Genomic DNA, 24,077 nt, shown 5'->3' on the forward strand with positions numbered 1-24,077 from the left:
AAGTATTTATCTGCCCATGTTATATATTTTATTTCTACTATGCCAGAGGGGAGATTGTAATGCAGTTACGCACGTAATCTTGGGGCTTTCACACATGTAGGTACTCATTTTGAGTATGTTTAAGAAAAATGTTTTGAATGAAAGTGAATTCTCTTGGGGATCATATAAATAAGTATTGTAAAAACCAGTATTCTAAAAATAAGAAAGGACAGGGCCATTTCTTATGCGTTTCTTTTGCTATTATTAGGCCAAAATTAAAGTGTTCTATTGGTAAAAAATAAATAAACAAATAAATAAGTTAGGCGTTTGGGGGCTGGGGAGTTAGCTCAGTAGAATAAGTGCTTGCCTGGCAAGTGCAAGGGCCTGAGTTCAATCCCCGGTTCCGAAAAAAAAAAAAAAAAGTTAGGCATCTGAGTTCCCCAAAGTATAAGAATGCTCATTCAAGCAGGATAATCTTTATTTATGTATGTATGTATGTATTTGGTACAGGGTCTCACTACACAGCTCGAACTCATAGTGATACTCCTGTCTCAGTCTCCCCAGGATTGGAATTACAGTCATGTGCCACCACACCTGGTCCAGGGCCAGAGTAGTATGCGGTAGCGGGAATCGAACCTGTGTCCATGTACTTGCCAAGTAGGTGCTAGGACCACCAAGCTGTCCCCCCAGCCCACAAGCAAGATAACTGAGGGGAGTTTAATAAAGTGTAAAGCCCAAATAATTTTAAGATCACATATAGAAATAAATAGATATAAAATGTGTTTCAATTAAAAGGACCCACTCACTGGTTTATGGCCCTAGAGCTTGAGCAATCCATGCTCCTAAAACAAAGAGGACATAAGAAAACCTTGGATGGGGTCCCGTTACTTGGAAAACAACTAAAGCTACTGAGTCAGCCAAGAAGTTGCCCTTGGCCCTCCTCTTGTTTAAATTCTTGTAAGAGACATACATTCCCAAACCCAAGGCCTCAGTATTGGAAGCCATAACAACAGGATGTCCCAGGTCACAATGCCTCAATTTCTTAAAAACGTTCCCAGAATATGACAACCACAAGGTTAGACCCCCAGCTACCCCCAGACTTACTCCATTTGGTCATCCGGCATTGTAACTCACCAATTATTGTAAAGGTCAACCTACACTAACCAATGCGATTTGCTTCTGTAATGTGCTTGCTCCCTCCCCCATTTTGTGGTTTTTGCCTTTGAAAAACTATGCCTGCTACACTGAAGGCGCACTCTGTTCCTGCGTGTGCAGACTGCCCTACGTATACGTAGATAATAAAACTTTCCCTTTGCGATTTGCATGAGAGACCGACTCTTGGGGTCTTCCTTCACGGCGACTCGACCCTTACAAAAGGACATATTTCCAACAGTGTAGCAGAGTGTAGAGAAACCAGTGGGGATGAAGACGCTCCAAGGAACCCTTACCTGTGAGGCAGGAGGAGGAGGGTGTGGTGAGCAGAACTTGCAAGAGCTGTAGGAAAGGGCCACAGATAGGAGCTGTGCCTTCATTCAGGGCACACAGGACGCTGATGCCTGGCCAGGGACTCAAGATCCCAACCTAGAAGTCTAGGGTAGTAGTGTATGTCTGTGGTCTCAGCACTAGGGAAACTGAGGCAGCAGGACTGCTGGGCTACCAGCAGGGGCTACACAGTGCTCAATCAGGTCCCTCCATCACTCACAGCTGCTCCCAAACTTAACAAAATACCTGATGTTACAGGAAGCAGAGGACACCGTTCATACAGATCTGCCTCGTGGGCATATGGGGGAGACCATGAAATGTAAACTGGAAGAGACACAAAGAGAACATACCACATGTTCAGCACATGCCTAGGGCTGCGCCTGGCCAGTGGACAGATCTCACTTCTTGAAAATCATCCTTTCCCTGCTGGTTATTTATGTTGTTATCCTTTTGCAAGAACCACATAAAACATTTTATTTTGCAGTACCAGGGATCAAACTTGGTACCTTGCACTTGCCAGGCAGATGCTTAAGCCACTGAGCTATCTTCCAGGCCCTCATGCTTTTTTGTTTTGTTTTGTTTAGCTTTGTTTTGTTTTGTTGAGACATGGTCTCAGTTCAGGCTGGCCTCCTACATGTATAGAAATATAGATATGAGACAAAAGCCTGATGTCCCAAGGGAGCAGGGAGCAATAGACAGAGCTGGAGGAGAACTGCTGTCTCACTAAATTCCAGAAAGCTAGGATTCAAGGCTGCAGGTAACAGCTTCTCCTGCTGGTGCCCTGTTTGTTTTTTCATCCTTTGCTTGGGATGCTAATGGCTAGCACTGTGCAAACTTAGAGTTAGGTAAGTGCTCAAGTCAATAGAGAGAATAGTTTGTGTTCACAAAAGTAGTTATGCACATTCCTTAGCCGAATTGTGAAATGTTTCTGTGACTCCTGGCTCACTTAGAGAAATACTAATCTCAGTGAGACCTCTGAAGCTACAAACACATACAACATACATTTCTTTTTGTTTTTAGAGAAACGTTTAATGGTACAGCTTGGGTCCAGCACCAGGCACAGTGGGCACCCTGCAGCACTCAAATAGCAAAGAGAATGAAGAAAGCAACCATCAGACAGAAGAGCCCCATGACCCTAGACAGACCAAAGCCCAGGCTGATGTAGAAGAGCTGCTGCTTGAGAGGGCTTTCTGGTATAGCCGAGGATCAAACTGCCCAACACCATTCTGATGCCAGCCCTGGATCCAGCCACACCACCAACAAACTTGGTTGCTATGTCAATGTCCCAGGGAACTACACTGGTCTGGAAGTCCCATTTAGCCACCTGCAGTTCAAGGGTACTGCCAGAGGATGGTTTAGACAGGTCCTGGGGCCTACTCAGGAAGGAGGCAGAGGTAGGCCTTATAAGACCTCAGGGGCCAGGGAGATGGTTCAGTGGAATAAGCACTTGCCTAGCAAGCGCAGGGGCCCAAGTTCAATCCCTGGTTCTGAAAAAAAAAAAAAAAAAAAAAAAAAAAAAAAAAACAACTCAAGTACAACAGAGGATCAGCACTGGAGACAAGAAAAGGGATCTGGTGGTCTACATGTTTCAGTCTCACAGCTTTATTCCTTGGTCCTCTTATGTGCTTCCTAAATGTAACAAAGCTAAGAGATATTTCAGCAAATGTGCTTTGTGGACAATCCTACCGAACAGCCACTCTTAGATGATGTCAGGACAAAAGGGATATCTCAGGGCCCACAGGGCAGGGACACTGAAGCCAATAAATTCATCCCTCTGACCCACAGGGGTCACAGATGTCCAAGCTGTCTGTGGTCCTGAGCACAGATCCATTTCTCTATCTACTTCCTGCTGTTCCTTTCTTGCAAGTATTTACTGCTCTTTAAAAACCACACTTGCAGGCCCAGGGAGATGGCTCAGTGGAATAAGCGCTTCCCTGGCAAGTGCAATCCCTGGTTCCACCAAAAAATAAAAATAAAATAAAATAAAAATAAAACCACACTTGGCCAGCTGCAAAAGCACTGGGGTATTAGAGAAGTTCTTCACTTGTGCAGTCCTTGTGCAAACAACCTCCAGCATCTTTTCTGAGATGTTCATGAAAATCTCTGGGAGTTCAGTGTAAAAATCAAAAAGAGTTTAGCATAGAGCCTGGCACTGAAGAGGTATAGCTAATTTAAGTCTGTACCAAAAAATAAATAATTAGGGGCAAAGGATGGAGCTCAGCATTGCAGTGCCTATGTGACAAGCACAAAATCCTCAGTTTGATTACCAGTACCAAATAAATAAATAAATAAATAATCTGTGATCCTCTGTCCCTTACCAAACGAAAGCCAACCAATCTCTATTAGAAACTAAGTTTCCTGCTGGGGTATGGTGGCACATGCCTACAATCCCAGCACTCAGGAGGCTGAGGCAGAAGGGTCACTGTAAATTCAAGGCCAGCCCCAGAGCTACATAGTGAGTTCAAGGCCAGCCTAAACTATATACAGTATATAGCAAGATTCTGTCTCAAAAACAAAAAATGTTAAAGGGAGGAGAGGTGTTGGGTGGAGGAGAAGAATCAACAAATATGATGTACAGGTACAAACTTCTAATGAATGTGCTCATTATGAATATCTAAAATGTTCCTATTAAATCAATAATTTAAAAACTCAAGTTCAAGGAAAAAAAAACCACAACAGAAAAAAAAGTTCTTAATGTAAATAATAAGAGTTACAAAAGAGTAGAACACATGGTCCCTCTCTCTAGAAATGTACAATCTAACAGAGGAAATAGAACCCATTTCATGACAAGTAATAAAGACACACAAATATAAGTGCATACCTCAGGTAGCTTTAGTGGTAAGAAAATACTTTGCCAAGTGCACATACTGGCTTAACACTACAATACATCTTGGTTACTTATTGTTGCACAGCAAAATAATCTAAAATATCTTTTTAGTCAGGAGTGGTGGCACACACCTCTGCAAGTCTGAGGCCAGCCTGGACTACAAAGTGTGCTTGAGGCCAGCCTGAACTGCATAGTGAAACCCTGTCTCAAAAAGACAATAAATAAATAAAATAACTTTGTAACTTGGGCAGGGCTGGTTGAAGGAAGCCTCTCTTAGCTCCACATAATCATGAAGGGTGGATCCAATGGGCTAGCACATCTCCAACATACTCTTCTCCCCACGGTTGGCAGTGTGGTACTGGGCTTGAGTCTGCTCTCCTGCCTCAACCCCCAGGGTGCTGGGAATAAATACATAAACCACCAAGTCCATTATACTTCAAGAAGTTTTGTAAGAGTTTATAACAGGACTTCGAGGCTGGGCCTGCAGATCCTGAATGGTAGCTAAAAGGAGAGTAAAGCTTCATATTATATTTTTATTCCCTAAAACTCCATTCAGATCCCTGCTCAGCTTTGCACATAGTCATATTATTCTCTCAAGAAGTCTGCCTAAAAAATTAGCAATAGGAATCTATCACCCTTAAATTTTCCTAGCCTATTGTCACCCTTCTTCATGCCCCCTCAAGACTAAGAATACCAAGATAAGAATAACATTTTTTACAATATCCTATTGCTGACCTCCTGGAACAATACTTAAAAGTTCTTAGTCACAAGCTAAACCTGCAGTCACCTTGGACTCCAGGAAAAGTAGAACTTCACAGAACAAGCCACGATGAGGTCACCCCGCACACAAGCAGGGGCAACCATCTCACAGGAATCAAAGTACTCCAGCAAGCCATAAGGACTTTTCCAGAGCCAACACACAGAACCAGTTATCTTGACATAACAATCAACCAGACCAGAGCTTGACCAGGACTACCTACCCAGCCAGCTATGCAAACCCCTCAACTATGCAAACCCTCAACCCTTGTCTCTGTTCCCTTTTCTATAAAACCCCACATTATCTTTCTTTTCTTCTTTTTTTTTTGGGGGGGGGGTTGGTTCTACCTGCCCTGAGGGCGGGGGTTGGCACAGCATGTGGTGCTGGATATCAAACTGCAGTCCCTTGTGCCTACTTAAGCTTGCCTAAGCAGGTGCTTTAGACCACTGAACTATCTCACCCGCCTCAAAACCCCAAATTTTCCATCAGTCCCTCAAAGACAGATCTTGAGCTGATCCTCTTTATCTATCCTTCCCAGCATGACCATGCTGATTAAAGCTCCTTTCCTGCCCTCCACAACTGCCCATCTCATTGATTGTCTTTTTGGGACAGGAAGCCAAGCCAGGACTTTTGAGACTCCCAAGCCCTGGGCCTCTAACAACAAATTCTAATACAATTAACCCTAGCTTCCTAGGCAGTAATCCTCCCCAACCCCACCCGTTACAGAGAAAGGAAATTTCACCTTACACGTCCATTTTTTTTTTAATTTTATTTATTTGTGTGTGTGTGTGTGTGTGTGTGTGTGGCCAGCTCAGCCCACCAGGGGGCGGGGCTGGCTGGCATGTGGTGCTGGGGGATTGAAGCGCGGTCCCTGTGCTTTGCTAAGCTGGTTCTAAGTAGGTGCTTTAGACCACTGAGCCATCTCACCAGCCCCACGTCCATTTTTTTTAAGAGTGTACAAAATAGTATTAAAACAAAAAAATCACAAGTGATATAGAATTTCACTTAACAAAATGATATGATTTTCACAGCATTTGTTGTAATGCATAGTGTTGTTTTCCACCTAGTTGTTCATATTACTAGATACACCTTACATGTCTTTAAGCGATACTGTAGAATACCCAAGGATGGAAGCTTACAGTCAGGACAATAAAGTCTAAAAATATAGACTTTATTTTTACTACTAAGCTATCTGGCAAGATAGCTTAGTAGTCTAAAGTGCCTGCTCAGGCAAGCTTAGGCAAGAGCTCAGGGATTGCATGCTGAGCTGGTCACATGCACTTATGTGCCTGTGTGCACGTGCGCGCATGCGCACGCAAAGATAGGTGGTTAGAGCTGGCCAGATAGTTCAGCAGATTAAAGTGCCTGCATAGGCAGACGCAGGGACTGGGTTTGATTCCCAGCATGCCATGCCATCCCTGCCCTTGGGGTGCAATGAGACAGCGATTGAGATGTGGTAGCATGCACCTATAATCCCAGAGCTTGGGAGGCTGAAAACAGGAGGATCACTACGAGTCTGATCTGTGTAGTGAGACCCTATAGACCCTGTACTAAATACATAAAGAAAAAATAATAATAACAATAGGTGGTTGTAAGATTGCTGCTCTGGCAATTCAATGATACGACCAAGAAATCAGGGGATTTTTTTTTTTTTTTTTTTTTTTTCGGAACCGGGGATTGAACTCAGATCATTGCGTTTGCCAGTCAGGCCCTTATCCTACTGAGCCATCTCCCCAGCTCCTATAGTCACACTCTTCACACACACAACCCCACTCAAATAAGGGAAATGCGAAAGGTAGAACTTTGGGTTTTGTTGTTGGTTTTGTTTTCTTTTGGTTTTGTTTTTTTGTTGTTGTTTTGTTTTGAGGGTTCAGTTCTGGTGTTTTGTTTTGCTTTGTGGCAGGGTCTGTACATAGTTCTGGCTGGTCTCACTCACTTATGGCCATTCTCTTGCCTCAGCCTCCCCAGTAGTAGGCTAACAGGTGTGCACCACACCTGGTGTATCTGAGAGGAAAATATTTCCTCCAAGCTATCTTCATTTCTGTCAGACTCCAGACTATCTTAAAATTTCATTGGGTCTACAACCTCAATGTCATATAGTAATAAGAACTGAACATCTTCAGGTGTGAAAAATCCACACCAAGTACAGCCAGTCATTTAAAGGCTATTTTTAAACCAAAAACATCTCGGGACAATTGAGGCTTTGGGAAACCCCGGGATTACACCGTCCCTCACAAGGCCACTCAGGTGGTTCTTGACTTCTGTCTTCTAATCTCTGGAAGACCCTTCTCACGCTGTTGCTAATGTGACCCTCCAAGGTCTCTTGCCCACTTCAAATATGGCCACCCAGGCGCAGTCTCACCACCTGGAGGGCGAGGAGAATTACGACTTCCGGGCCTATGTCCAAAAGGGCCGCCCCTCGGCGTCGCGATTCCGAGTGCGCACGCGCGAAAACAAGCACGCTTCCGGCCAAAATGGCGGCACTCTTGATGTGCGGACGCCGGGAGTTTCTGCGCCTGCTGCGACCCCAGCGTCAGGTAAAAGCTGCACAGAAGCTGAGCGTCAGGATGCTACCCTGTCCCTGCAACCAGATCTGGGGACAGGAGCAGATGCTGACCTGGTCACCAGGGCCAGCGCGTCATGAGCCCGGGTCGCGTGAGGGCACGAGAGGGTTGGGTCTCCGGCTCCGGTCTCCGCGGCTGCCTTCGCCCCTGTCAGCGCCCTTACCCCCGCGCGGGTCTGCGGCTGCTCCGCTGCAGGCTTCCCGGCTCGAGCGCTGCCCTCCGGCCGGCACTCAACGCCTGCACGGCGGCAGAGCCCGGGCCATAGGCTGTGTGGGGGTCGTGAGCACAGAGAAGACCTGGAGGCCCAACGCTGGGACTTGCTCTCTCGGTAAAGAGGCTCCGTTGTCCTTTTTCCCGGCCAGTTCCACAGTGTCGCAGGCTCCGCTCAGTGGCCCCGGAATGCGCTGGCGGTCGGGTGCCATGTCCCAGCCGGTCGGAGCCGCGGGCTACCGCTCTGCGTCCTCGCCGACGTCTCCAGCGCCCGCGGCCTCAGCACCTCTGCCGTGTCCTTTGCCGAAGCCCAGGTAAGACGCTTCTCTGTGCTGTTTGCAAGAAGAGGAAGCATGTAGCAGAGTTCTTTCCCACATTGCACACATACCGTTTCCCCAAATATTGTCACTGCTTGGATTTCCAACTCAGTTGGGAAATGATTGAAAGTACAACAGAAAATATGTTATATTCTAGGCGTTATGTGTCAAAATAGTGGCAAGCTGACGAAGAGGATGTGTGTGAGGTGTGATTCCAGGTTGTGCACTAGAGAAATTGTAATTTCTACATCAAATACATTATTTCATGAATACTGTTTTGTGGGAGATCAAATAAGTCTATTGGTCATAAAAATTGAGTTGCGGACTGGTGGTGTAGCTCCATTGTAGAGCATTTGTCTAGCAGGCTAGAAACACTAGGCTCAGTCACCAGCACTGAAAATAGATTTTTTTTAAAAAAAAATGATTTAATGAGAAATTGTAAGCATGACTAGTTTCGATATATAGCAAAAGTCACGATAGCAATGTTCACATGGTTGAATTTTGAGCACTAATTCATGAAGTAACTACCCAGCATAAAGGAAAATCATATAATCTCAGCATAAGTAGTTTTTCTTCCTGTAAAAACAATGTGAGATTTTTAAGCATGGACATTGTAGGCCAAGTGAGAGAACAAAAAATAAGAGTCAAGAAAACAGAAACCAGCAGTAGTTATCATGTAGGTGTGTCCAGTCTGCTGGCCCCCCAGAATTGGGCAGGCATAGCTTGCCTCAGGTACACTGAATGAAGAGGAATTGTCTTGGGCTATGTATAAAATACATAGTTAAGGAGTGTGTGTGTGTGTGTGTGTGTGTGTGTGTGTGTTATTAAAACGCAGGCATGTTCAGCTTGCAAATTGCGAGTTGGACATGGCTGTTAGAAGGACTTCATTTCTATATGTCCCACACAACTGAGTATCATACATGGCTTCCTTTTACACAGGTCCAGGCCCCTCCTATTGTTCCTGCAACTCCCTCACCCCCAGTGGTACCTGAGGTGACTCCTGGAGAAACTACAGATGTAGTCCAAACAGCTGCAGAAGCGAGCTTCTCAGAACTGGGGCTTGGGTCATACACCCCAGTGGGATTAATCCAGAACTTTTTGGAATTTATGCACATTGACCTGGGCCTGCCTTGGTGGGGAGCCATCGCTGGATGTAAGAGGGACTATATCCTGGACGGGGGGGTAGGATGGTGAGGGGCTCACAAAGATGTCAGTTCTGTGCTTACAGAAATTTAGGATGCTCGGAAAGGCAGATTCAAAGGAGGCTCATGGTACTTAGATGCACTGTAGTTATATGTTCTAAAGAGCATTATAAAACCTCTTGATCATCTGGGAATTCAAAAAGTATGAATACTTGAACGTAAGCAGGCAGTTGGAGTGAGGGCACCTTAATAACAGCATGACACTTCTTGGTTTAGGAGAGTAGGTCAATCAGGCATTTAAAGCCCCAAATAAAGAAGCCACTCACTGCTCTTGTAAAGGCTGAAACTGTGGTTTCCATTCTGTTGCTCCTTATACCTTGCCCCATCAGTGGTCTCCTCTCCTGTATTTTCAGTATCTCCCTCCTTACTACCCTGCTCAGAACATATGAACATGGTCAACCATACCTATGTGTCAGTTGTGGCAAATTTTCTTCCTTTCATAACTTGTTCCCCTTTCCTTTTCCTTTTATACCTTTTAATTAAAAGAGGATATTCATCCAGTGGGCTTCTATCTTCTCTTACTCTTTAACCTTCAGTAATCTGGCCTTTTACTGGTTACTGCCAGTGTCAGTATATACTGTATACACTTTTCGTACCGTACTTGATCTTTTTGCATTAACTATTTTAGAGCTTGAAATCTTCCCCTTACCTTTTATGAAAATCTTTTTCTGCTTTTGTCTTTCTGACCATGCCATCTTGACTACACCGTACCCTTAGCTACCTCTTCAAGTGCTAATATTCTGGGTTCCATCCTCCCTGGTCTCTTCTCAGCCCAGACATTCATATGTGTATAGATACAGTACACCAAATATCTGCTAGAAGCCAGTTGTGGTGGTGCATGCCTGTAGTCCCTGCAGTCTGAGACAGAAGCAGAACTGTTAAGTTTAAACCCAGCCCGGGCAACTTAACAACTTAGTTAGGCTCTCTCAAAATAAATTTGTGTGTGTGTGTGTGTGTGTGTGTGTGTGTGGCCAGTTCAGCCCACCAAGGGGCAGGGCTGGCTGGCATGTGGTGCTGGGGGATTGAAGCGCGGTCCCTGTTCTTTGCTAAGGTTGTTCTAAGTAGGTGCTTTAGACCACTGAGCCATCTCACCAGCCCCTCAAAATAAATTTTAAAAAGGGTTATGGATGTAGCTCAGTATAAAGGCCCTGCGTTAAGTCCCCAGTAAAACCTTTTGTGGAAATGACCAGTGATACAAAGTGTAAAAAAAAGAGCAAGAGGGAGCTAAAGGAGTATGCCACCAGATTACTTTCTTTTTTTTTTTTTTTTTTTTTTTTTTTGGTAGAACCAGGGATTGAACTCAGGCCCTTGCACTTGCCAGGGAAACATTTATTCCACTGAGCCATCTCCTGGGCCCCACCAGATTACTTTCTACTCCAGGGATTCCTAGAACAATAGCTTTCACACCTCCTGCCTCAGCACTGCAGAGCTTTGTTAAGGTCCCTCTGAGCAAGGTGGTGCTCTAGCATGAAAAGTCCCATTGCCAAGCTTTTCTTCTCCCAGGGCAGCTTGATTTATTTGCATATGGTACCTGTACTTGGGTACAGGAAAAAAGTTCCACTAGAATAGAACAGTTTAGGGGCAGTTGATGTAGAAAGAAAGCTGTCACCTTTTTGTTTGAGTGAACAATAGGATTCCTAGTCATCTGCTTAGAGAGGTTACTTCTAAACTTTTGTGATGCCAGAGCAGAGAAACTGAATCTTGCGGACACCTTGTCCTTATTTCTGGGCCCTAGCCACCATGTAGAAAAGTCTGCAATAAAGAAAGACTTTTTAGTGAAGTCCTAAAAACCTTCAGCCTCCTAACTGCAGCGTCACTTTCACACCACACCCATCCTACTTTGTGTTTTCCAGGTACAGTGCTTGCCCGCTGCCTGGTTTTCCCCATCATTGTGAAGGGCCAGCGAGAAGCAGCCAAGATCCACAACCATGCGCCTGAGCTCGGGAAGTTTTCCATTCAAATCAAGGAGGCCAAGTTGGCAGGAGACAATGTTGAGAGTAAGTCATCTGTAGGGTGACCATGGGAGGGGACCGCAGCTGCGCCTCTGATGGTCTACTGGGAAAAAGGGACAACCTAAACCAGGGTTACTATACTTGAGCAAGTTGTAAAGAGTATGTTTCTTGGGCCTAATGTTTCTAAAGATTAGCCAAGGTCAGTTTAAAATTTCATGTCCCAGGTGATGAGGGGGTTCACCCTCACTGACATAACTGTTAATCTAGCCACTGATTTTATCTCGACCTGTAGTTTCCAAGGCCTCCACAGCATTGAGACAATACCAGAAAAAGCACGATATTAAAATCTTCAGACCTCTCATCCTACCACTGACTCAGGTGAGCAAAAACATTTCCCTTCTTATCTCATCCTGAACCTATTAAATGACCTTCTGTATGTTTTCCATGCCAAGAGCAGGCAGTGGTGATGGCAATGGCTTTCAGTGATGAGGTGGTGAAAATGTCCCCTCTGTTGAAGTGTGCTGACGCGTTTATCTCTGTTTATCCTGTGTAATAGGCTCCAATCTTCATCTCCTTCTTCATTGCCTTGAGAGAGATGGCCAACCTTCCTGTACCCAGCATGCAGACAGGCGGCCTTTGGTGGTTCCAGGACCTCACAGTATCCGATCCTATGTATATATTACCGGTGGCAGTTACTGCTACAATGTTGGGTGTCCTTGAGGTGAGCCCGGGTTGGTCACATACCAGACCTGTAGAGTGAATGTGAGTAGGGGCAAAGTGGTTGTGCCGAATAGTCACTCTCCTCCCCCCAGAGAAACATAACAGATGGAAGAGAGAGCAGAGCTAGAGTTGCTAGAATTGTGTTCACTGTGGTTTTTCCCTGCTGACAGTTGGGTGCTGAGACAGGTGTGCAGAGTTCTGACCTTCAGTGGATGAGAAGCGTTCTCAGGTTGATACCCCTGATAGTCTTGCCCGTAACCATCCACTTCCCCACGGTAAGTCATGGCTTCGGAGCCAGTTCCACATCCTTCCACCTCGGCTGGCCATGCCTAGTGGACTGACCATCAGTGCAGCTCCTGAGTACCCTCTCTCCATTGTCACCCAGGCAGTATTTGTGTACTGGCTCTCCTCCAATATGTTCTCCCTGGTCCAAGTGACGTGCCTCCGGATTCCAGCTGTGCGTACTGTCCTCAAAATCCCCCAGCGTGTTGTACATGACCCTGCCAAATTGCCTCCAAAAGAAGGCTTCTTTGAAGGCTTCAAAAAAGGTAAGGGCACAACCCGGAGATAATGGTCTACAGGTGGGAATGGGGGCCAAGGTTATAGCTCAGTGGTATAAGTGCCTGCCTAGCAAGCACAAGGGTCTGAGTTCCGTTCCTGGTACCAATAAATAAGAGTAGGAAAGAAACTGATCTTGTCTTCTCTTCACACAGGCTGGAAGGATGCTGAACTCAAACAAAAGCTCCGTGAGCGTGAGCACCGCATGCAGAATCACTTGGAGCTAGCAGCCAGGGGTAAGTCATCCCCGCAGGTTCAATTCTGCTCTTCAGTTTCTTCTTTTCCTTTGTTCACTGAGATTTCATTTTCCTCACCTAGGTCCTTTACGACAGACCTTTACCCACAACCCTCTGCTACAGCATGGAAAGGATCCCAGCACTCCCAACAGTGGCAGCAGCAGTAACAAACCAAAGTCAAAGCATCCCTGGCGCGACACTCTGGGTTAACTCATGTTCTGGTCATCCTGGCAAGAACTGTCTCTCCAAAATCTTGTCCTCAAAACAGACTTCATACCATATCCTGGGGGTATGGAGAAATTCGTTTTAAACACCGATTCCACTACAGACTTACTCCATGTGTGAGAGCACTGGGGAGTGAAGTGACCTTTTCCATCCGTGGGGTCAGTAAACCTTGTGCTACAGGCTGCTTCTTGGTACTTTTTAAACAAAAATGGGCTGTGTGCCTCAAAACAATGAATAGGTTGGGTCACTGTAGCTCTTGGCTGGCCTACTCTCAGGAAGCGTGAATGCTTTGACCTGGCCCGTAAGAGCTTAAGCCTTGCTTTCAGGCTGTGTCATTCATCCACATTTGCAAGCCATTTCTTGTCCCAAGATTACCTGTGCAGTTTTCTTCGAGGTACTGAAATTCACTAATTAGGAAAAATGAGAGGTGGTATTTGTTTTTATGCACATGCATTTCACAACAGTGTGTAGTTTCCTTGTCTTCGCATAGTGATTGATTTTATGAACTTTTACCAGCTGGCTTGAGAGGGAAGAAATAATGAGAAATGTTGTTTTTAGACTTTCTGTTTAGAGTAATGGAGGTGTCCCAGAGACACTAATAAGATGAAGCCACTCCACCTTTAGCAATATAACCCTTTTATTGTCCAGCACCTGTGACAGGCCCATGTCTTTAAACGAGACACACAATGTGGGGCACTATTGGCCCAAGAAAAAGGGTAGGAGCCCCAGAGGTGCTGTGCTCCCCACCTCAGTCTGCTTTATCATCCCTTTACAGAATCAGGAACAATACGTAGCAAAACAAATAAATTACTTCACTTCTCAAAAGCAAGTTCAAAGATGAAGCTGCCTAAACCAGGCTTCCGGAGAAGGGAGTGCTCCTGTTCAGCTTCCATGGCCCTAACCTGTAGGAGGTAAGCCTGTGCTTTACATGGCTTAGGCTCCAGGTGGTATTCAGCTAGACTTGGGGTTCTCTTGCTTGGATATCCCTTCTCCATCTTCTGTGTCCATTTCTGCAATCACAGACATACACAGGACCTGGAGGTACCATGTAGCAGATGCTGCAAAGAGAAATTTGAGTTAAAACTGGGAGGGGGTCAGCGGGGCTGATTTGAAGAGGTACTGAAGGGAATGAGCTAAGCCACAGGATTAACATTGGGGAGGGGCCATGGCAAAGACGACTGGGACCTAAAACACCAGGCTTCAAAGTCAACGAGCTGACTTGAGGATCCAATGCTTACCCACAATCCTTCGGAGGCATCGAGGTCGTTTTTCTTCTGGCACTCTGATGATGAAGAAGTAGAAAGGCAAGCCTGAGAGGCCAATGCCAATGCCGATGAGGGAATTGATGGTGTCACTGTAAAGTGGAACAGCCACCAGGAAGATGGTGCAGAGGCAGAAGACAATGGGGAAGAAAAGGCTGAGCTAAAGGAACAGGAAACAGGCGTTAGCTTGGAGTTCTTGATGGTCAGAGTAACCCCACCTTCCACAAATATCAGAACACAAGGCTGGGGCTGTAGCTCAGCAGTAGAATGCTCACCCGGTATGCCCAAGGCTCCAGGTTCAATACCTAGCACCACAAAAATGTCAAGGCTGGGCAAGGTGGCACACACCTATCATCACAGTACTCCGGTGGGGCTGAGGCAAAAGGAGCATAGCCTCAAGTCCAGCTTGGGCAATTTAGGAAGACCCTATCTCAAAACTTAAACACAAAGCTGGGTGTGTAGGTGAGCACCAAGGCCTTGTGACAAGGCAGAGCACAGGGAGAACAGAAGTTTACCTTGAGAGGACGAGATCGGTCAGGTTCCTTCCAGCGCAGATAAAGTTGGCCCGCAATAGAAAGCCCCACAAAGAACCAATAGCTGAAGCTATAGTAGTTAATAAGCTGAAAGACGTCTTCCACACATAGGTAGATCAGCGCCATGATACCCTGCGGGCACAAGCCCAAGTCAGCTCAAAGTATAAGCCTCACCCCCCCTTCCAAGTCTCATCTGTCCTCTTGTTCCTCTAGTTTCAGTCCTTCATTCCCTCTATACAAATTGGTACTAGCCAATTCTTCACATCTTTGCCAGTGTGACAGTCTTGAGCTTCTCAGTGGTAGGTCTGGGGACATGACTGAGGGCAGCACCAGGACCCAGGCCCCTTCCTCCCTCTCTGGTGCTCCTCCCCTGTGCCCTGCTTCCCAGCTGCCAGGAAGTGAGCAGCTATGCTCCACCACTCCCTTCAGCAAGGGGTTCCTACCTTCGAACCCAGAACCATGAACAGCAACCTCTAAAACTATGAGCCAAATGCGTTAATCCTCTACAATACACAAAATAATCCCTTGAAAGCATTTTCATTTCTACTATGGTTCCAACTTTTATTTCCAGTTCTGACCTCCAGATCCATGGTATTTTATTGCAGGACTTTTTCTGATGCCCTTTCTCTTGCCCAAATCTCATTTCCACTGTTAACCCTGATCTTCAAAAGCCACTGCAAATGAGCTTCCTCCTCCAAGGAGGTATTTTGGTGCTTTGTGGGAGATTTTTGTTGTTGTTTTTTCCTAATTATCCCCTTTCCTCATGCAATTTTTTTTTTTTTTTTCTTTTGAGACAGGGTCTCACTATGCAGTTCAGGCTGGCCTTGAGCTCACTGGTCTCAGACTTGCAACAATCTTGCCTCAGCCTCCCGAGTGCTGGGATTATAACCATGTGCCACCATGCCTGGCAGAAATAATCATTTCTTTTTTTTTTTTTTTTTTATATCATTTCTTCACTTAGGAAGAAATACAGCAAGGAATATCACAGAAGAAAAGGCTGTGCAAAGGCTACTTCACTCGGTCATACAATCACTGTTGGGCTCGGGAGATGGCTCAGTAGAATAAGCGCTTGCCTGGCAAGCGCAAGGGCCTGAATTCAATCCCCAGTTCCGCAAAAAAAAAAAAATCATTTATCATATTCCACATATTTTATGCCTTATCTTAGATGAGAGGCAGTTCCCATTGTGCAGAGAAATCAGTCTCTCCTGGAAACCACTGCAGTAGCTGGTATAGTGCCTTGCCCATGATGGGGACCACATCAGTAGTTTTTCTACCACAATCCCCTCCAGGCTCTCAGCTGAACAGTCACATCTACCAAAGTTTCCCCCACAGTATATGGATTTCAGTCTCATCTTCACAAAACTTACATTGAATAGCAGGGATGGGACAGGTGTGAACCGCTCAACATGAATCATGCAGATGGCATCAGGGAGGTGGCCTTCTCTTGAGCCCACAAAGAAAAGCCTGTTTAGGAAGATTGGAAAGGCTGAGAAAACTGTGGGGGAGGGGTCAGCCTGGTTCACCTGCCACACAGCCTCCCGCTCTGCCATCCCATCAAAGGATTTGAACACAGAAGGGGACTGAGTAAGGACTGGAGGGAACAAGAAAGGCTGGAGAAGACCGTGATTATCAAGTCCTGGTCCTATAAGTTGTTACACCTCTTGCCATGGCTCTGGAATACCCAACCCTGCCAGCAGAAGATGCCCCTCTTACCTAGAAGCAGCCACAATGGAGGCGTTGAGGCCACCAAAGCAAGACAATGCAACTGCCAGTGGAACTGTCCAGTTGAATATTCCAAAAATCTGGTCTGCAAAGGTCTGAGGAAAACGAATGAAAAACACAGAAGAATCTAAAAGGGATGAAAAGCATGGAAAGGCTTGTCCCTGGATTCCTCCTTTCAGAAGTCCAAACCTTCCACAATGGGTAACAGGACTTTCTTGCAAACCTAATATCCTATATGGGCTTCTAACCTTTGTCCAAGCCTATAAAAAGCTAGATAGTTCCAGAAGCCCACCATACACCATGGACCTCCTGTAAGTAAGTCCTTTACCACAGCAACGGCATCACTGGCCAAGATATCCTTCAAGTCTAGCACAGTGTAGTAGGCCACATTGGTCAAGATGTAGATGATGGTGACAATGGGCATAGAAATGCCAATGGAGAGGGGCAGATTCCTACAGCCAAACAGAAGAAAGGACACATCAGTCATGCAACCACATCCCTCCCTGTTAATCCTTAAACTCCCTGCCTGTCTTTCCAGGATGGAAAGTCATGCTACATTTCACCAGTATCTTTGTCTCTGAGGAGGACTGGCTGAAGTTCTGAACTCTTCAAAACCAAAAAAAAATATTGTGGACCAGGAATATCATACTAGTTGCACACCTGTAATCCCAGCACTTAGGAGGCTGAGGCAGAAGGATAGTTGCAAGTTCGAGACCAGCCTAGGCTACAAAGTGAGCCCAAGACCAACCTGAACAGTGTAGTGAGACCCTGTCTCAAAAAGAAAAAAAATAATCAAAGAAGAAGAAAAGGCTATACAAAACAAAGGGTGGTGGTGGAGAGGAAGTAAGGGACTTACCAAGAACTATGTCAGCACAGCAATTCTTGATAAGATAGTTGAGGAAGATGGCAATGATTTTGTTTTTATATACAAAGATCTGAATTCCTTCTCTAATAAGATTATAAACATTGGAAATTTTGTTTTAAGATAGAGAAATATAGCTAGGCATGGTAGTACATTCCTATAATCCCAGCATTCAGGCTGAGGCAGGAGGACTTCCAAGAGTTCATGGCCAGCCTAAACTACATAGCAAGACCCTGACTCAAAAAACCCAAAGGAGGGGCCAGGGAGATAGCTCAATAGAATAAATACTTGCCAGGCAAGTGCAAGGGCCTGAGTTCAATCCTCAATTCCACCAAAAATAAAAGAAAAACCCAAAAATGATTGAGAATTATCATGGTGGCATTTACCTATAATCCCAGACTCAGGAGCCTGAGTCAGAAGGATCACCATGAATTTGAGGCCACCCTGGGCTATATAGCAAGACTCTGTCTCAAAAGAGAGATAAAGAGAGCCAGCTATAGATCTCTTAAGGTCCCTCTAGTCCAAAGAGTTGTATCTTTACATATATTTTGGACAGTGGACTGCCAAAAAGAAGAGGGGCAAATCCTCACATCATTTAGCTTCTGTCCAGTAGGTGGAAGCACCGTGCAGGCCTTGATTCCCGTTCCTACTATCTGCTCCACAGATTGTGAGTAGCAGTGGACCAAGAGTGCTTTGTCTTAAAGTCTTAGAGTTCATTGGTATAAGGGCTGTTATTCTTATGAAACATCACAGGAATTTCACTCCCTGGCAATCTTAGTTCCCAGATTCGGGATATTTTAGAGTCATGAAAGGTTCTAGAGATTCTATAATTCAACCCCTTCACTAATGAAGGAGGCAAAAAGCAAGGCAATTTCCTCAGTCATCAAACAAATCAATGGAAAGACCAGCTGAGGCCCTCTGACTCCCAGTCTGGGGTTCTCTTCGCTTTGCAGGACTGCTGACTCCAGAGTAATGGCTGGGTGACTGAAACACTACCACGCTGTCAGTATAAACCAGGGAATCAAAGAGAACAGAAGGAAAACAGAAATGTTTCTCAAAGTCAGCAACCTGAAATTACCTACATAGGGATGAAGGTGAGTGAGAGATTACCACGGAAAAAAAGATTTTTTTTTTTTCTTTTTTGAAAAAGGCTCAGGCTGGCCACACAACTCCTGGGCCAACCAATCCTCCCGTCTTAGTCCCCTGAGTAGTGGGGCTACAGACATGTGCCTCATTCCTGGCAAGGAACATTTATTTTAAATGCAGGCCAGAGAGATGGCTCAGTGGAATAAGTGCTTCCTTGGCAAGTACAAGGGCCTGAGTTCAATCCCTGGTTCCACAAAAAAAAAAAAAAAAAGCATACAGGAGGGGCCAGGGAGACAGCTCAGTAGACCAAGCATTTGCCTGGCAAGCACAGGATCCTGAGTTCAATCTCCGGTAGAACAAAAAATAAATAAATGCATACACAGGCTTGTGTATAAGGCACAACTTGCAGGAATGAATTTATAAAGAGTTCCCAAGAAGCTTCACATCTTAGCTGTCACCACGCATGGACAAGTTAAACCTCAGGACCTTAGGCCTCATGTCCACTACAATAGGGCTGATGGAACCAGCCCACCGCAGTTGTGGCCTGTTGTCTGGCACCCAGTAAGGTTCATTAAATGATAGCAGTCACTCTATGGAAAATTGTGGTGAGATACCTACCTCTCCGGATCCTTGATCTCTTCAGTGACATAGTTGAGGGTATCCCAGCCTGAGTAGGAGAAGAGAGCCGAGTACAGTGCCAGGGCAATGTCACCCACTGCAAATGATGAGCCCTCAAAAGAATTCTCCAAGTTAGCTGAGGCTCCTGGAACCCAAGCACAGAAGGCAGAAGAGTTAGCTAGAGGTTCATTCCCCCAATTTCAAGATGATCCAGTAAAGGAGTAGAATGGTAGGTATAGGAATAGCATCAGATGAATGGCTTACAGCACTTTGAGTTGTTGTAAGGACAGGGAGCAGAAGAGGCATCTACACATGGGCCAGCACACGCAGAATGGCATGAGTGGGGATCATGACAGAAAGCACCCAGGCAGCTCTAGGGCTGGAGAACCAGTGCTCTGTTTTACTGGGACTGTCCGCTTCCTTTCTAACACCAACAGGGCTAACAGGTAGGAGAAGGACAGGCCTCAGGATGCCTGGGCCAACAGAGCAGCTGTAGGGTAGGTTTCATACTTGGAAACTGAGAGGAAAGAACAAGGAGTTCATTCCTGACCCTTGACCACTTCCAAAGGCAGAACAGTCAGCAAAGGTACTGAGCTGAACAATCTATAAAAGCCAACTCCTAGAGCATGGCTGTCAGCTCTTTTGCCAAGATCAGCCTCCTCTGGAGACCAGTTAAAGACAGGTTTGGGGTCAGCTGGCCTGTGTACAAATTTCAGCTCCTCTCTTAACGACTAATAATTTGGGCAAGATACTGAGTACAGCCTGTTTCCTCCTCAGTAATAAAAAGGAAATTCTGGGGCCGGGGAGATGGCTCAGTAGAATATGCACTTCTCTGGCAAGCACAGGGGTCTGAGTTCAATCCCCAGTTCCACAAAAAAATAAAAAATAAAATAAAAATAAAAAGGGAATTTTAACAGTCCCTATTCAATAAGGTCACTGAAAGGCTCAAATGAAATAATGCACAAAGTATACTTTGAGGAGTGTGGCTCACAGAATAGGCTTAACAAGTGTTAGTTGCTATTATTTCTTACCCTGGCCAAGTCTAACAATGCCTGCAATGATGACCCCGATCAGCGCCAATACTTTAGCATAGGTGGAAATATCTTGTACCCGTGTTCCCCACTTGACATAGGCACAATTAATGAAGGTTAAGAGACCTGAAAGAAAAATAAAACTAATTGGTGACTGAACCTTCCCACCCAGAAAGCCTTAGGCTCCCAAGCAATGTTTCTAATACCAGTCACCAAGACGAACCCCTGGGCCAAGAAAGCTCATATGTGAATTCTGGTCTGCTTCATATGGGAAACCTCTGCCCGAGAACATCCGCGCCATTACCATTCAAAGGCATCTGCGGAGCACTCGTGGACTGCCTTCTACCTACCACCACAGACTTGTCCCCCCACCCTAGCAACCTTAGGCAGGAGACAAAGCGATCATAGCTTTGCTTATATACGAAGGCACAAGTTCCTACACCCACAGCACTGGGAGGCCACTGGTAGCTGGACGAGTTTTGGCTGGACGAGTGTGTTTTGGCTCTGGGCTCGCAGGTCACAGTCTCTCATTATACACTCCTGACCCTATGAGGGGAAGCTCTAGCACCCCCACTCTGACTTTGGTGTTCCTGTTAACCTGCAAGAGTCTGACTCTGACTTATCTAATGTTTGGGCAAGTAGGGCAGGATGTATGGCCAAGGATTAGGATGGAGGCCAGACTTCCTATCCACTGCCTGCCAGCCCATCTGCTTGTTTTTGATGTTTTAAAAGATTCTTGCAGCTAAGCAGTCCTAATAGAATGGGGACAGGGCATTTCTTCCTCCCTGGATGACACAGAGGAGCCATTCACATTTCTCAAGTCCTTCTACCCTGTGGTAGAGGCAATCCCTTTACCCAAGTAAGCATCAATAAAGTTTATAGACCATCCTTAAAGGGCCAGGATTCTGAACTGGGGTCTCCCCAAGGCCTGGATTTCTTTGGCACAGTATTATGTCTATCTGATTATATATATATATATATATATATATATATATAATTTCAACAACTACAGAAAATAGTCCACAACTTTCATAAGAATCTCAGGACCAGCCAGATAGCTTCAGCAGAGTGCAGTGGCCAGGTTCGAATCCCAGCCTGCCATGCTGCCATGCTGGCCCTGCCCCCAGGGCCTGCTGAGACTGCAATTGAGACTGGGCGTGTTGGCACATGACTAATCCCAGCACTTGGGAGGCTGAAAACAGGAGAATCACTACGAGTCCAATCTACATAGTGAGACCCTGTAGACCCTGTACTAAATACATTAAATAATAAATAATCTCAAAGAAGAGGCTAAAGGTGTAGCTCAGTGGCTGAGCATGTTCTTAGCATGCCCAAGGTCCTGGCTTCTACCCTCAGCACCAAAAAATAGTAACAATAATAATTTAGAGAAATCTATTAACTGACCCCCAAAAAGTTGTAACTCATTACTTCAGAAGAAATTCAAGGCATGCACATGCTGTGAGGTTGACCAGTAGTGCCAAGCTGTGGCAGGGATGAGAGAAACAATGTTGGCATAGAGATCCCTTGCTGGCCCCTCAGCTAGGTCCTTTGCTGGCCCTCAGGCACACAGGCACATGCCAACACCTTCCCCTTGGTGACACAATGAATCACTTCTTGGCTGCCTCCTTCTGAGCCTACCATCTGCAACACCAGAGGAGTGCTTGTTGTTCTTTTTTTTTTTTTTTTTTTTTTTGCAGAACTGGGGATTGAACTCAGGCCTTCACACTTGCCAGGGAAGCACTTATTCCACTGAGCCATTTCCCTGGCCCCTCAGCTGTTCTTGAACTCACTATGTAGCCCAGGCTGGCCTCAAACTTGTGGTGATCCCCCTGCCTCAAGTCTCTCAGGCGACAGGATTACAAGCACACAGCACCAACCCCAGCTCAGGAGTACTTACTTAAAGACCTCCCAAGGGCTCTGAGGACAAAAGCAGCCTCCCTCCGCCTTACAGAGGAGAAGAAAGTATGCATTTATCTGCTTTAGGCCATCAGTGCAGTTAGAAACCCCTCGCTGCCTGAACTCTCCTCCAAGTGCACGGCCTTCAAAGTACCCACTCTTACAGTCTTGTTGCTTCCTGGACTCATCCACTCTGGTACTTCATTCTGAGAAGCAGGAAAGACTGGCCTCTCAGAACAGATCTCTCCCTCCTTCTCTCCCTCCCTTGGCCTTCCCCCCTCTCCTCACCCCTATTCTACTCCCTACCAGATTCTTTTCTGCTCTTCTGAGAAGGGACATTCCTGTTCCATTCAAAGGCTCACCCTTCTGCCTAATAAACAAGACAGTAAACAACCAAACTTTATCACAGGGCTGAGCAAACTGCATACTCCAGGCTAAGTTAATAATGAAAAACAGGAGCTGGGGAGATGGCTCAGTAGAATAAGTGCTTGCCTGGCAAGCACAAGGGCTTGAGTTCAATCCCTGGTTCCGCCAAAAAATATATAATAATAATAATAATAATAATAATAATAATAATAATGAAAAACAGTGTACAGTCTCCATAGGCATCCTGCAAAATGACCAAAGTGCCTTTGTCTTGCCCTCTGACAAATCTATCAAATCTGTTGATCCTCCTCAGCCAGTCATCCGTTTCTACCTACCCCCTGCACCTCTACCTCCTCCCCATCCTACCCCTCACCTTCAGGCTGCCCTACAGCCTAAAACACAAACCAGGTGTCCCATGAGAAATATCAGGCGGAAGTGTGCTGCCACATGCTTAGGAGAACGGGATGCAGGATGCCCTAATGCAAATTCCTGGTTGACCTTCAGAGTCACCACTGCTCACACTATCAAATTGAACAGACACAGGGGACCACTCTATTTCACAGTCAGAGTCTACAACTGTGTGCCTCGATGTCTCTTAGCTCCCACGGGTGTGAGAAGGAAAGACAGGACAGCTGGCCCACTTTACTGCTGCAGTCTCTGCAATGAGGATGCAGGATTGTTTATATTGGTTTGTTGTCTTTTTTGAGACAGGGTCTCACTGTGCAGTTCAGGCTTGCCTTAAGCTCACTCTGTAGCCCAGGCTGGTCTTCTCAAACTCACAGCAATCCTCTGCCTCAGCCTCCCCAGTGCTGGGATTATAGGTGTGCACCACCACGCCTGGCAGGATTGTTTATGTTTGATGCACTTTTTCTACTACTATATCCATCCATTTGACCCATTTTTTACCCCGCTATCCCCTTCCCCAAGAGCTCCTCCTGAAGTAATTTCTCAGTCACAGACCCACCATCTCACCCTGATCTGCTCTTTATTGATACCAGTGGTTCAGTTCAAAGAAAGAAGGAATCCTATGGAAAGAATATGGGAGTAAAGAGAACTGCCTAAGAGAGCCAGCCAGCACTGTCCCAGAGCCCTGCTTCCCCCAGGGCCTGTGGGAACAGGAAATGGGTATGGCACGCAGCATTGCTGATCCAGCTCTCTGTCCTCGCTCCCAGCGGATACAGCTGACCGGAGGCGACAGAGCCCAAGTGCACTGCTCTTCAACTGGAGCGCAACCTCCTGCCTCAGAGTCAGGGCCAGGAAGGGACCACAGGCTGAGAACAACACAGAGGTACTTGCAAGTTAACCCCAAGGATGAAGATGCCCAAAGACTCTAAAGGCAAGCCAGTCCTCACCCAGTCCAGGACCAATTCCACATGACCTTCAGCCCTTGACCCAGGAGCAGCAGGAAGAAGCGGCTGCAAAGATTTCATTCCCATAACATCTAAAGAAGTGCTCCATTAGAGATATCAAACCTCAGGGCAGGCCAGATAGCTCAGCGGACTAAAGCCCCTGCTTAGGCAGAGCACAGTGGCAAGAGTTAGATCGTGGGAGTGCAGTGTCGGCCCCGCTCCCAGGGTGCACCAAGATGGCGACGACACTGGGCATGGTGGCATGCCTGTAATCCCAGCGCTTGGGAAGCTGAAAACAGGAGAATCACTATGAGTCCGATCTA

At 46.0% G+C, this 24,077-nt stretch overlaps 2 protein-coding genes and 1 pseudogene across 7 annotated transcripts in view; 1 reads left to right on the top strand and 2 right to left on the bottom strand.

Moving 5' to 3' along the window:
* Window positions 1–2,541: 2,541 nt before the first annotated feature.
* LOC111814159 lies at window positions 2,542–3,046 on the bottom strand (annotated as a pseudogene).
* Window positions 3,047–7,489: 4,443 nt separating this feature from the next.
* Oxa1l (OXA1L, mitochondrial inner membrane protein) lies at window positions 7,490–13,212 on the top strand. Its single transcript, XM_023706935.1, has 10 exons — window positions 7,490–7,582; window positions 7,972–8,133; window positions 9,076–9,289; window positions 11,192–11,335; window positions 11,583–11,668; window positions 11,847–12,011; window positions 12,181–12,285; window positions 12,396–12,558; window positions 12,724–12,804; window positions 12,887–13,212. Exons 1-10 carry the CDS (start codon window positions 7,520–7,522, stop codon window positions 13,012–13,014), a joined length of 1,311 nt encoding a protein of 436 aa, XP_023562703.1. The 5' UTR covers window positions 7,490–7,519; the 3' UTR covers window positions 13,015–13,212.
* Window positions 13,213–13,496: 284 nt separating this feature from the next.
* Window positions 13,497–24,077, bottom strand: part of Slc7a7 (solute carrier family 7 member 7) — a 54,691-nt gene continuing 44,110 nt past the window's right edge. For 5 of the 6 annotated variants that reach the window (XM_023706929.1, XM_023706931.1, XM_023706930.1 and 2 more), the window contains 8 exons: window positions 20,144–20,269; window positions 19,113–19,257; window positions 16,875–16,998; window positions 16,538–16,641; window positions 16,192–16,288; window positions 14,807–14,956; window positions 14,268–14,451; window positions 13,497–14,087 (listed from right to left, as the gene is read on the bottom strand). In XM_023706929.1, coding sequence (XP_023562697.1) covers window positions 13,981–14,087; window positions 14,268–14,451; window positions 14,807–14,956; window positions 16,192–16,288; window positions 16,538–16,641; window positions 16,875–16,998; window positions 19,113–19,257; window positions 20,144–20,269 — 1,037 coding nt within the window. In that variant the 3' untranslated portion in view covers window positions 13,497–13,980. The remainder of the gene's footprint in view (window positions 14,088–14,267; window positions 14,452–14,806; window positions 14,957–16,191; window positions 16,289–16,537; window positions 16,642–16,874; window positions 16,999–19,112; window positions 19,258–20,143; window positions 20,270–24,077) is intronic. The other variant, XM_004646644.3, reaches the window with a different exon arrangement.

The sequence above is a fragment of the Octodon degus genome, unplaced genomic scaffold (assembly GCF_000260255.1).
Source record: "Octodon degus isolate 3935 unplaced genomic scaffold, OctDeg1.0 scaffold00276, whole genome shotgun sequence".
Classification (NCBI taxonomy): Eukaryota; Metazoa; Chordata; class Mammalia; order Rodentia; family Octodontidae; genus Octodon; species Octodon degus.

Excerpts from the sequence above, each read along its gene's own strand:
- Oxa1l (XM_023706935.1), top strand. The coding sequence starts at position 7,520 with ATGGCGGCACTCTTGATGTGCGGACGCCGGGAGTTTCTGCGCCTGCTG. Across the intron at positions 7,583-7,971 it reads TGCTGCGACCCCAGCGTCAG|TTCCACAGTGTCGCAGGCTC; the intron begins GTAAAAGCTGCA and ends TTTCCCGGCCAG. Across the intron at positions 8,134-9,075 it reads TGTCCTTTGCCGAAGCCCAG|GTCCAGGCCCCTCCTATTGT; the intron begins GTAAGACGCTTC and ends CCTTTTACACAG.